The 13,666-nt window shown below is 38.8% G+C and overlaps 1 protein-coding gene across 1 annotated transcript in view; it reads left to right on the forward strand.

Annotated features, from left to right (window-relative positions):
• Positions 1-1,069: 1,069 nt before the first annotated feature.
• SGCZ (sarcoglycan zeta) overlaps positions 1,070-13,666 on the forward strand; it is a 1,232,742-nt gene continuing 1,220,145 nt past the window's right edge. The window contains exon 1 of the mRNA XM_002807483.6: positions 1,070-1,932. Within this exon, the coding sequence (XP_002807529.4) occupies positions 1,894-1,932 (39 nt within the window). The 5' untranslated portion in view covers positions 1,070-1,893. The remainder of the gene's footprint in view (positions 1,933-13,666) is intronic.

Genomic DNA, 13,666 nt, shown 5'->3' on the forward strand with positions numbered 1-13,666 from the left:
ACGTGCACCATTGGTGCTGGTGCAGGTGGGGTGGGGAAGGGAGTAATCAGGGTTTCAGACATTACAATATGAACTCTAAAGGTTTCTTTCCACATATTTATCTGTTCCATGCACATTTGTGTGCTTATTAGCTGCTAGGCTCTTGGGACATTTTGGTGAGTAACGGTCTAGAATGTGCCCTCAGGAGTTTAGAGTCTACTGAAGAAGTCATGCAATAAACAGATACGAACTGCATACATTAAATAATGAGAAATTAAGGTTGCTGCTATGACAAAAGGATAAAGGAGGAGAATAGCTGAGAGACTCACCTGAGGAAAATTTTTTCTGCTGAGGCTACTTTAATCAGAAGCATAAACGTTAAATCTGCAAAGAACTAGAGGGAACAACAGCTGTCCTTAATGAGAGGGCAAGAATGCGAATTAAAGATGCAGTAGTGACAGGTGGACCAGTAGACCAGGTGTCTGGAATTCAGGGAGGGAGAGTGACCATCAGACTGAAATGTACACATTTAAATCCTGAAAATATATATATGTTTTTTAAGAAACAAAAATATTTATTAAACAGCCCTTTTTCCAAATCTGTAAACATCTTTCAGTCTCAATAGTTTATGTGTCATCATAAAACAAGAGACTTTAAAACCCTTCAAAAGTCAAGCTTTTACACTAAGACATTTAAATGAAGAAAACAAGCCCTTTCCCCAAATCTACAACTCACAAGTTAAATGCACTGACCTGTCAATCTATGCAAAGAAGTTTTCTAATAAAAGACTGCTTTATCATAAGAAGCATAATTCCAGGAAATTTCCTTTAATACTCTCATCTGTCACTTTCTTTAAAAGTCTTTCTTAAATTAAAAAAAAAAAAGAATCTGACGCTGAAAGCAGCGAGATCTAAAGTGAATATATTTAAATTGGATGATGCACACAAGCATGCTCCTCCCAGATCTGCAAGAAGAAAATGAAGCAACGTATGCAATGAATTAAAATGCTTGTCACTTAGTGGATTCCGTTCAGAGGGCAGTCTTTAAGACCCAGCGATAGTATTTGTCTGGAGAGGAAACGTTGCTTTTTGACAGATGAGAGAAATCCCCTTTGCCTTGGCTGTGGGAAGAGAGAAGCGAAGTCAGTCACCTGGTGGTGAAGGCCAGTAAAACAGCGAAGCAGGAGGAAAATTTTTCTCTCCCTCTCTCTCTTTCTCTCCCTCTTTTCTCTCCGTAGGATCCACCTCCTATTCTCTCAACTCTTTTAGCATAACCTTCAAAGGAGAACGTTCCCTTCTGACTTTATTATCTTCTTTTCCCCACTGAGAGAATACCTCTCAGCTGCAAGACATTTTTTAAGTCTATGCAGGACTTCGGGGATTCTGTTATCTTGCCAGGGAGATTGATCATTGCTAATGTCTGGGACTGGAGCTAAATTAGCTAACAGAGTAAGCTTGGCGGAGGAAGGCTTTTATCATACACTCTTCTCTTCAGTTTGAACACATTTGCTTGAAATTTGCCGCATGATGCTGACCAGGGAAGCAGCTTTTTTTCTCGGGATGCAGCAATTCGCTGGTTTCTAAGCTTATTGCAGAAGGAGAAATAATCTTAAATAGAGTGGATATTTTTTTCCTTTTGGCCCCTACTTCAATCGACTCAGCTGTGTGGCACCGCGGTACAGATCACCTGTCACTAAATCTTTGAGGAAGTAAAACAAAGTGAATTCTCATTATTATTTATTTATTTTCCTTATTTTTAACCCGGTGGAGGCGGCGTGACCACGGAGAATGAGACTGAGAGGAGCTGCCGGGGCTTGGAGGAGGATAAGGCTGAGTTTAAGCTGGAAACTAAAAGACTAGATTGCTTTTGGCTGCGCCTCGCCGGGTTCCTCTCCACTTCGTTTAGTTGCGCTCCATGGACAGATCAACGAACCTGGACATTGAGGAGCTCAAGGTACGTGCGGGTCCGGGCTGGCGTCGCGACCGCTTCTCCGCGCTCCCGGCTCCCCCTTCTGCTTCCTTCCCGCTGCTCCTCCGGCGCCGCGGAGTAGTTGGGGGTCCCGCGGGACAGCGAGGGGGCCAAGGGGGGACGCGCACCCGGGCGCTGGCGCCCCTCAAGGGGCTGAGGACGCGGAGGGCGGCTCTCCGGAGCCCGGCTGCACTCCCGGGCTGGGCGCCCTCCCCGCCTGCTCCTCCAGCCAGCGGCCACCCCGTCCTCCTTCTGGTCCGTGACGGCAGCATTCGGGGTGCAGACCCTGCGCCTCGTGCGGGCTGGTCTCCCCCGGGGAGGCAGCGACACCAGTTCTGCCGGCTGTCTCCTGCTTTCCCAGCAAAGTTGTCCGAGCTGCGCGGCCACTTTGCCTCTTCTCCCCGGCTCCAATCCCGCCCGTGCCCCCGCCCGGCACGGGGACAGAGCATTTCCGCTCCAAGGTTCGCGTGACAGAGGCGTCTGCAGCGACAGCCCGTTTTTAATACCAGAACTTCGTGAGATCCCTTTACCCCTGCGCCCGCGGGCACGGTTTCCCCACGCAGTTGCAGTGCAAGGGCTGGAGAGGGGCCCCGGTGCCCGGGCGACGAGCTGCCCCAACGCCGGCGTGGGAACGGGTCCGGGGACTTGGGCAGGGGGCTGGGAGGCGGGAGCCGGGCTGGGAGGGGCGACATCTGCGGAGCCTCCGGACGCACTGGGTTCTCGACCAGCCTAAAACCCCCCTCCCCCGCCGCTCCGCGAGGTACCCTCACTGCGCTCTCTCCCTCCGGGGTCCCGGCTCGGCCGCGAGGGCCTGCCTAGTGGGAGCACCCAGGGTAACAACATGCTCCTCTGTCTGTGGGCACCGCTGCCTGCTTCCCTTCCAGAAAAAAATAAAAAATAAAAAATAAAAAAACGTGTATATAAAACAAAAACTTTAGAAAACCCAACAAACCACAAAATACTTTGAATGTCCCGCTCACTGAAAACGAAAAAGCGGGAAAGGGGGCGACACTGGGAGCATCTCTTCTGTACAAATTCTTCACCCTTCTTTACCCCTAGACATCTGGTACACTTTACTATTTCAGAGGTTCCGACGGATTCTGAATTCTTTGATCAGGAAGAACGTCTAGGCATCTCCCCACCCGCTGGAGAAACTTGACGAATAGAGCTTTGCCTTCGTCAAGGAAATGGGTTTCTCCGGCAAGCTAGGCAGGCTGCAAAATTCCCTGCAGAGCGCCAAAGCCTCTGTCTGCAGCCTGTCCTGTTCCCTGGCCAGGGGGCATCCCAGACTGCATAGACACGGAAGGATGGAGGAACAGAGAACAGTGGCGCCTGCTAGAATCGCCCTGCCACTGACCTTACATGCAGTCCAGGGCGGAGGGAGTACAGACAGAAGACCTAAAATTCCATTTTCATCTAAGACTGAGTTCCTTGAAGGAAGGGAAGTAGGGAGGAGACAGCTTTGATGCTTCTTTAAAGTTGGCCAACAAGTTTCTGTGTTTTTGCCAAGGTCATAGTCAGTGGACCTTGGCCTGGACTAGAAGTGTCCTCTTTATCTCTCTGCTGTACTCAGATAGGACAAATTGCCTTTGTGTTTGCAAAGATTCCCTAGTTCTTTTTCCCAAGCATCCCAGTCTCTTGGGAGAAGGGGTGGGTTTTATTTGTGAGGCAAAGAATAATGTTTGAAAATGATTGTGATCTGTATTTTATGCAGAGGTGGGGTATCCAGATTATTTTTTGTTTGACTCTAGGGTATAACACAGAAGAGAACATTTTCTTAAGAGAAATGGAAGGGAAGAATGATTTGGGGCATTTGTTTACCCTGAAATCCCTTTAGTTTCCTAGCTTATCCTACTTGGAACCCCAGTGCCACTCTATTATTGTTTAAATCAGCTAAAGAGCAAACCCACTGGGGAAACTTCTGTTTAGTGTTAGTAGAAGATCTCCGCTTAATCTCACTACTACTGCACGAATAATCCAGAGATTCTCATAGCCAGAGTGTGCTGGACTTAGTGACTTGGCAGCATAGGGTAGAGAACTGGAAAGGCTTGGGCATGAGGGGATGTGTTGGCAATGATGGACTGAGAATAAATGAAGGCATGTTAGATGCAAAGATCTATTAAGGTTGTTGAGAAATTATGTCAAGAACAAGCTTAGAGAGTCAAAACTGGCAAGTGAGGAGATGTAGTCAAGGCTTATTAAGAAAATGTTTGAGATCCTCCAGTTTGGGGAATAGATTTGTGTTGTCAGTTTTGACTACACTTCTGGAATACGAAGGCTGTGGAATGCTTACCTTCTGAAATATATACACTCTGTGGAGATGGATGCAGTGCATGTGAACTAACTTGTCTAGATTTCTTCTTATCAGTGGAGTCCGTTGGCTTGGTTTTCTAGACATTCTCTGGTGGCTTCTTGCCGAAGAGCCTCCCAGGGTGGTCAGTGGAGAGAGAAAGAAAAAAGCTAGGATACTTATTTTTGGCATTATTTGCATTTTGACTTTTCTTCCTATGATCTAATAATACATTAGGACTCATCCACATACAACTTTGGTTTTTATGATGCTTTAAATACACAAAGTGTTTTCTAGGGTTTGATACATAACTAAATGTGCATAATAATATAAAAATACAGTTTAGTTTTAGATGATTAGTGTCATTGTTAGGTGAAGCTGCTTACCTCGGGTTTTAAGAAAATAAAGATTCTGATAATTGAGCCTTCTTTGGGGTAAGCTATTGTCTCTTTATGAAATTTTAACAACTTTTTTTTTGCTGGGCTGGGGGTGCAAACATTGATTTTTAAAATTATGCTATACAGTGTAAATAATGTTGTCTTTTGCAAGCTTTTAAACTAAAGATAAGCTCTAATAATTGTTAAACTATTGCTGCCATTACCATAAAACTAAACATAATATGCATATTAAAGGATTTATTTGGTGGGAACTGAAATATAGTTATGTGTGTAAAACTTGCCAATGAAGGTGGGTTTTGTCTTCTTTTCTGCCCACAAACTCCTGATGAAACAGATCAGTCTTGAAAAGGGAGAGAGTTCTCCTCCAAAGAATGCGTGTGTGGTTTTTCCTTTGATCTCTGTTTCTCTCTCCAATGAATGTATAAACTTTACTCTGAATTTTGTCCTGGTGTTTACTTTAAAGAAGAAACAACATCAAACAATCCAAAATATGGGTTGCTGCTTTGGAAACGTGGGTGTTAATGAATATTGACATTAGAAAAAGCCCCCTCCATCGTGGAATACCTCTGAGTTACAGAGTACTGGGCACCTTTTAGCAGTTGAGATTTAAATGCTAGCTTTAGCCCTTATTTTAGCTCCATTGTTGCTCTCTTTTAAGCAGTTGATCTTATGCACTGGAAAGGAGACTACTAAGTGTTAGAGCTGACACTTTAAAATTTTGTTTTCTTAAGGTTTACTCATAAGAGACATTGAGGCTGAATAAACGATTATGATTAAGTCTATGACTTTGTTGATTCTTTTACTCAGCTTTTCAAATAAGGGTACTAAATCACCTGTATTAATTTGGTAATTAAGTTATGCTTTCAGATGCTAAGAATGTATTTGTAGATAATTGTTATTTGCTTTGGGATCAAAAACATAAAATACATCCAGAGTGTAGTATAATTTTTTGCAGTCATGTTAGATCCTAGCTTATATTTATTTATCTGTCAGGATTGTTCCGTTAGTGGGGTGACTGACTGGAAGTTAAATTAGGTTTTTCTACTACTTGCAGAACATGAACAGTGTGCTTCTGGAATATTTCTTATCATTTTGCAGGTAACAGAAATTATAAACTACATACTTAATTTTGAGACACATAAAACAACTTTTCAATAAGGATGATCTTACTTATGTGAGTTAATTAAATGTAGTCCAGTCACTGTTGCTTAATTTTCTCGGTTTAATTTAACCAACATTTCATCTACCAAGAACTTGAATCTTGCCCTAGATAGGTGAGAAAAAACCTTCCCTGAATAATATAATTAGGTCATTAAAGTATTGTATGGGTGAGAAATGATAATCCAGCAAAAAAATACATAGGTATTTAGACAAGAGATTTATTAAAAAATGCTGAGGTCTTAAAGCAATGTCATAGAACATTCATGTAAAATTTCAATCAAATAAGAGTTGGCACTTAGAAGAATTCTAATTTTTTTTTTTTTTTGGTTTGTTTCATCAATAAGACACTCAGCCCAGGAAAATCAAGCTTGCTGTGGTGTAAGAAGCTTTCTGATGAGACTAAGTAGGTGGTATTTTCTTATGTTAGTCATTCTTTAGTGAAAAATAGTACTCTCTAACAAATGGCATATTTTTAGCAGCCTGCCTTATGTGTTCATTTCTTGGCTGAGAAAGACAAAACATATTTGTGAATACTGAATTATTTGACTTGTTTCACATCTAAAGGAACTTCTTTCCCTCTGGGTCTAGTTCCAATTTTCTTTACATAATAAGAACTAGCCACAAAGACTTAGCAACAGGTAACCTTAATTTGAAAAATTAATATCATTTGAAATTGATAAACTACCATTGTATACATTTATGGGTTACATTGTGATGTTTTAATATATGTATATTATGTGGAAAAAATTAAATGAAGCTAATTAACATATTAATCACATCACTTATGTTTTGTACTAAGACATTTGAAATTTACCGTTTTAGCTGTGTGTGTGTGTGTGTGTGTGTGTGTATGTGTGTGTATAGTTGAATTTTTAATATTTGGAAATAGAGTTTAATTGAAGTTGAAATTAACTTCAAGGTACAGTAGTAAAATATTCCTTATATCATTAGGAGGAATGAGGGAACATATTTGATATGAGTGGAAAAAGAATTAAGAAAATATATTTGAGAGAATTTGGACAAATGACTATTTTAGAACTCTTCAGTAGCGTACTGTCATTACTAAGTATATGTTCCAGCCTATATACTGGCTATTACAGTTTTGCTGATCTCCGGAGTTTACCAATTGAAAATACATCAAATTTTGAAGGTCCAGTAAAAAAGAATATTTTAAGATTTATGTACTCGAAATCATAGCTACACGAGATGGCTTGCTGCTATAAGATGATAAATCCACATCTGTCATTGGGATGTTTATATAATATTTAGTGAGTTGTTTCTTATGCTGTTTCAGAAATTCAGCTAAAATACAATTTGGCAGAGCCTACAACTTTAAGTTACTAAGGAAAATGACCATTTACTTTTGTTCAAAACCTCTATGAATTTTTGAGAATATGCATTTAAATGGGCAACTGTTTAAATGAGTAAATGCTTACATGTCAAAGTAAAAGTCTGTACATTTATTTGTTGAGAACTATGCTCAGGTTTTGATAAAATTCTTAGCTTCTAAAACTCTGTGTGACTAGAAGTAAGCTACCACATTTTCTATAAATGTAATTTTAGGCTGGACGTGGTGGCTCATGCCTATAATCCCAGTATTTTGGGAGGCTGAGGCAGGTAGATCACTTGAGGCCAGGAGTGTGATATCAGCCTGGCCAACATGGAGAAACCCTGTCTCTCTACTAAAAATACAGAAATTAGCAGGATGTGTTGGTGCGTGCCTATACTTCCAGCTCTACTCGGGTGGTAGAGGTGAGAGAATCACCTGAAGCTGGGAGGCAGAGGTTGCAGTGAGCCGAGATCTTGCCACTGCATTACAGAGTGAGACCCTGTCTCCAAAATAAATAAATAATAAATAAATTGACATCTAAAGTTTTTATTTTACTGAAAGTGTCTTCTTTTTCTTAGCAAATGTCTAGAAACACGGGTTTATGTATATCCTCAGTGGAAATGATGAGAGACTTCTATGAACAAATTTAAGGATTACCACCCCTCCAAGAGAATTATAGAGCCTCACATCCAAAAATTAAAAGTGGTTGCAAATTGCCTTGAGAGTTTTCTTGAGGTTCCCAAACAACATTTTGGTACATTGACTGAAAAATATTACAAGCCACAATTAGAGTTTAGAACACTCTATACCGCTTTGTTGGTATTAAGCAGGTTATCTTGAGTGCTCTAAGCCAAGCTGACACAGAAAACCTTTAAAAATAAAGAAATTTTAGCATCCAGCCAGAAAAGCTTTAATTACTATGGCAATGTCCATCAGGGAAACAGGGGCTAAAGCTTCAGCCTTAGAAGTTAATTCCAACAGTCACCCACGCTAAAATGGAGCTCAGAAGCAGTGAGAATTCAGAAGCATATAAAGTGCTAAAGCTCACACTCTAAACAGATTGTAGCCTTTGAGGAAATTCATTTCTGCAGTGGAAGGAGCGCTGATCTGATTAGAGTCGTGTTTGGAAGACATTGTTCAAACCCTGGCTCTGCCATCCACCTGCAGTGGCACCTTGGGTATGTCCCTCAGTCATTCTTGGCCAAGGGTTTCCCAAGCATTGCAGGGTGGGGATTAGATTTGATGAAAGGGTTTTGTATAATCATTTTTAGCCACATTTGAAGAATTTGTTCATTGTCTTCTAAACAACCTAACAGTTAACTCCAGTGAAAGGGAAGTCTGGTTCAAGACCGTCTGGGGACTCTATCCATTCTATTTGCCCTTGGTCTCTGCAGTTGACTCTGGGACCCTGGCAAGAACTGTCCACTGAAGAATGGTAAGTAAAAACCTCAGAACCAGTTGATAGCAAATTATCTTCCAGGGCTAGAGTCTATGGCTCAAAAATGACATTTTAGTATATTCTTCAAAGAAAATTATTTCACATGGATATAGTTTATGTAGTTCTTTTTATTCTCCAAATAATTCTCATTTGAACATCAAAACAAGATTTTCTGCTGAATATTCTAATTTTATGGATACCAATATGGAGACTCAGAAAAATCAAGTGAAATGCTTAGGATCTCAAGGTCAATAAATAATAGAATAAGAACTCAAATTCATGTCTTCTGTTTCCAAATCCTGTGCTATTATATGTAGGCCAAAATTCCAGGGAAATCTTAAAGAACTTTTTATGGTAGAGGTTTTTCATTGAATTTCTCTAATATTCTCATTTCAGAGAAGAGTGACAGTATTTGAGCTGTCGTCATAGCATTTACTCTTATTGCAAAGTAGTGGATCACGTTACAGTTCTTGTTTGTCTTACTAGTATCTTTATTCATTGTGACATTTTAGTTTCAGGTCAAATTATCATTGGTTGATATTCGTTAATTATATTCATAATGTTTCAGTGGATATGCTTCAACATTTCACATCTCTTCCTGAACATTCTGGGTTACTTCAAAATAGTTAAAAATGCAAACCTTAAATCTATCCGAGCTAAGATCCTACTATATTTGTCATTGCTGGAGGCATGCAATGCTTCAGTTACTAACTCACACGTTGTCATTATCTAACTTCCACACTTGTTTTTAAACTCACATCTTTCTTTAGGATGGCTAGGAAAAAAGCCTCTGGTTCTTTCCATTCTTGGGTAGAAGCAACCAATTCAGCTGCCATGAGTAAGAACGTTTTTGTGAAACCTCATATAATAAATCAGTGTGATGAATGAGAAAACGCTGCTATCATTGTGATTCCACAAGTCTGTGTCTACTTAGAGTATTTGAGGGCTTTTAAAATCCAAAACAGGAGAAACTAATTCAAGGAAATAAATTGCTTACCTGAAAATTTCTTGAATCGTATTTTAGCCTTCAAACTCTCCCTCAACATGAAATGCATGAGAGAGAAATTCTATCTAGTCTTACTGCCAGATTTAGTTGTACTCCTACTAAGCAACGGATTTACATTTAATTTTATAAATCTTTTTCACTATAAAATCTATGGTGTTTTCTGCTTTAGTTCTTTTGTCTTAGGAGCAGATTTGTGGTCCATCTCCAACAAATATTTGTATCTTAAATGAATTTCTGGTCTCATAATATTTTTAACTTTTGAAATTATTATACTTTCATAAAGAATTAGTAGTAATAAATACATATTAATACACTTAGAATTATTAAAACCCTTCTCAGATTCTCTCATTTTCATGTTTCAGTAGATGCACCTCAGTATTTACATTTCTTCTGCACAACTTATACCTATGCTTCTTTTTTTTTTTTTTTTGAGGCAGAGTCTTGCTCTGTCATCCAGGCTGTAGTGCAGTGGCACGATCTCTGCTCAGTACAACCTCTGCCTCCCATGTTCAAGTGATTCTCCCACTTCAGCCTCCCGAGTAGCTGGGATTACAGGCATTTGCCATCATGCCCAGCTAATTTTTGTATTTTTGTAGAGCTGGGGTTTCACTGTGATGGCCAGGCTGGTCTTGAACACCTGACCTCAGGTGATCTGCCCACTGTGGCTTCCCAAAGTGTTGTAATTACAGGTGTGAGCCACCATGTCTGGTCTGCATTTTTTTTTTAATTTGTCAAGAGCTATGAAGATTAGAAAGTTTAACTGTGCCGTGTGTATCCAGTTACATTGTGTGTATGACTTCAATTGTCTATGATAGCTGTGTAATTGGTGAACCTGTTTGCCACAAAATGAAATCCACTACATACCTAAGGTAAAAGACTGATATTTAACACTTACGTTACCACCTAATGTAATGTTAGGTGTTTTTAAGACATTCTGTCTTAAATCATTATGTTTTTATTGCTCTCAAATTTGGCTTTTGTAGTGAATAATCACCTATATTTCTAAATCTCTGTATTTCTATTGTGTATCACTTTTGTCTAGGGCGGAAACATTATTTTAGAAAAAGTTAAAAATAAATGAGCTCTTTTTAATCAACATTGTGTTTAATGTTTTTGAACCTACTGTATAAAAATCAATGTTTTGATCAGTTGATGGCTCTAGGCAGCAATGACAGTTACTTATATTTGTTGTATTTCAGCTCCTCAAGTTTCTTAAAGTTCATGCCTCAGTCATGGTTCCATGAATAAGCAGGTCTGTGCACAGTGTTGTGTCTTAATGATAAAGCTCCTCATTATTAAATCATTCCTGGGAGAAATTATGAGCATTTAGTGATTACAATATGTGCAAGATACAGGTGGATTAAGTTAAACATATTTTTGGCATGTGGGAGGGCAATTGAAGATCTTTTAAAAGCTTCTGAGTTCAATTGCAATACAAACCTGCTTTCATTTTATAAAAATGAGTACATTATTACATATGTATTTGTATCATTTATTTCCTAAAACATTAATAGCTCTTAATGTATAACAGAAACACAACTGACTTTAAAATATTTAACATTTGCAAGTATCAACATTTTTTTCCAACATCTTTTTCATATTTTGATTCAAACAAAGTGAATTTTAGAAACTTTGGGCAAGATATGATTTCAGGCATAGTAAAGTTTCAGCATTTTGTGATAACATGCTGTCTTAAACAATTAAATAGTACTGTACATTGACTTGACATTCATAAACTTCTATGATTGTGAAAATTATCCGTGAACATGCTCAGAGTGTAACTTTTGTCTTCTCAGCCTCAACTTTCTGAGGTTTAGTGAGATGCACCAGCCATCTTATTTGTAAACTCTGTGCTTATTCAGAGTTGTGAAGTTGTAGTTTAGTGTTTTCCAACATGTGCAATGCATTCAAAATCCAAAAGATTGAAATCTTATTTTTTTCACCTGTTGTCTTATTGACGAACAGTGTCTCAATACTAATGAATAAAAATAATGAGAAAAAACATCAACTACAGTTTGGGACTGTTAACAGCAGTTTATTGCTTGAAAGAGAAAGAATGACTCCAAATAAATACAAAAATAAAAAGAATAAACATTATGCTTCTACCCCAAAAGAACATTTGTCTTAACTGATATTATTTCCTCTTTGATTCTAGTAATCTAATGTCTAAAGTTTACATTACAAGACATGTGATTCATTGTGTTATTAGTTGGTGGATGTTATGCTAATAGCTCTTTGGTATGTACATTATTGAATTCTTAGCAAGAATTTTACTTTTAAAATATTTTCTATGTATATGCATTATAAGAACACTTACCTATTTGGTCTTTTACTCTCAGAATCATTTAATAGCTCCTTCGTATATGCTATGGGATATACACAAATTCTTTTTATACGTAAAGTTGTGTGGGTTTTGTCTGTTATTTTTCTAGCCCCTCTTTACATATACTCCATAGACATTCTCATCTACTCATGTAGTTTCTACTTTCACTTCCAAGGTGATCATACCCGATTATGCATGGCCACCTCCCACCTCCCACCTTTCACCTGCGCTACATGCTCACCTCTCCAATTTCCAGCAATCTACTAGACATCTTTACCTGGATGCTTTGCAGTCACCCTGATATGATAAAATGGAGCACACCTTCTATTCTCTGTCAAGTCTGCCCCTCCTGTAGAATATTCTTTGTCTTGTGTAGTGTTTCACCATTCACTTAGGCATCCAAGCTGGAGCTCAGAAGATCCTTCTCTACTTATTCCTTGTCATCACTCCATACATTCAACTGGTCGTTAAGACCATCACACTGTGTAGTCTGTTTTTTACCTTCCACACATCTTGTTAGAACCCTAGACCACGTTCTTGTGTTTTCTATTTGTTTTATCCTAAGACATATGGTAGGTATTTCTTGCAGTGAGACTGGCCACATTACAGTGAATTCTATGATACAGCCCTGGGGTTCAGGGTGGGTTTGGAATTACTGTGAGGGGATTTAGGTATTCTCTCTTTAATTTTCAGTAAGTCATTTCACAACTAGTTGGGAAAGAGTGGAAACTGGGACACCAAGGCTGGGCCTGATGCTGGATGTAGAGGGATTTAGAAGTCTCTAAAAATGCTTAAGGGTACCCTCAAATATGAGAAAAAGATGGCCCCCGGAAGTTAAACTTCATAGTAGCTACTGATTATGACTAAAATGTTCAGGTTGAATAAAAACCACAGATTATTTGAAGATAATAATGATCAATTTTGATTTCCTGTCTTGATGAAATCTTTGAGTTACACTCTTCCAGAACCATGAGTTATGCTTGACAATTTCCTTAGCTGATTTTCTGTATTTTTGACAGTTTGATCAGATTCTTATAGTCAAAAATATTATCTGCCTCTGGGAATTTGACAGCTCTGTCCCTGTGAGGTGGCCCTAAGACACTATGCTAACACAGTGAGCCAGCTAAGTAAGTAGGGAGGTAGGCCTGAAGGATTTTCAGGGAAGACAGTCCAAGATATTTGAATTATGAAATGCATGTTAGTTCTCAATGAACTTGGTTTGTTATTTACCTGTAAATATGTTGCTTAGATGACCTTGTAATTATTTTATTCTTATTATCTTATTCTTTCAGTAAAGGTTACTTAATCATCATAGCTGTGTTTTAGCTGTTCTATGGTGTTTACAATGTGGACTAGTAATACTGATGTAATGAAAATATGCATGGATCAAAGTAGGCATGGGATTGCAAAATCTAACTAAAGATGCCTGGTGATAGCAATAGAGAGTGAGGTATTTCATAAGAAAACGTAATTTGCAAAGTGGGATTCTAGAAGGCAAGACCTGTTCAGGGTTCTCCAGAGGGATGTTCTTCTTTATTAAGGAACCAACTGGTTTTGTGACATTTTTTAACTCCTTTCCCTCTGTCCAGCCAGTCTCTATGCAATTCACATCCCATAATTTCAGATGTCCTTTTATGAATAAAACAGTTTGTGCTTCACCTGTTTGAAATTCATTATCATTTCCCATTGCTTATGTTATAATCCACATTCCTCAATATGATATAACATGATACAGAGTTTGCTAATTTCCAGGCTTTCTATGAATACTCTCAT

This window comes from Callithrix jacchus, chromosome 13 (assembly GCF_049354715.1).
Source record: "Callithrix jacchus isolate 240 chromosome 13, calJac240_pri, whole genome shotgun sequence".
In the NCBI taxonomy this organism is placed as follows: domain Eukaryota; kingdom Metazoa; phylum Chordata; class Mammalia; order Primates; family Cebidae; genus Callithrix; species Callithrix jacchus.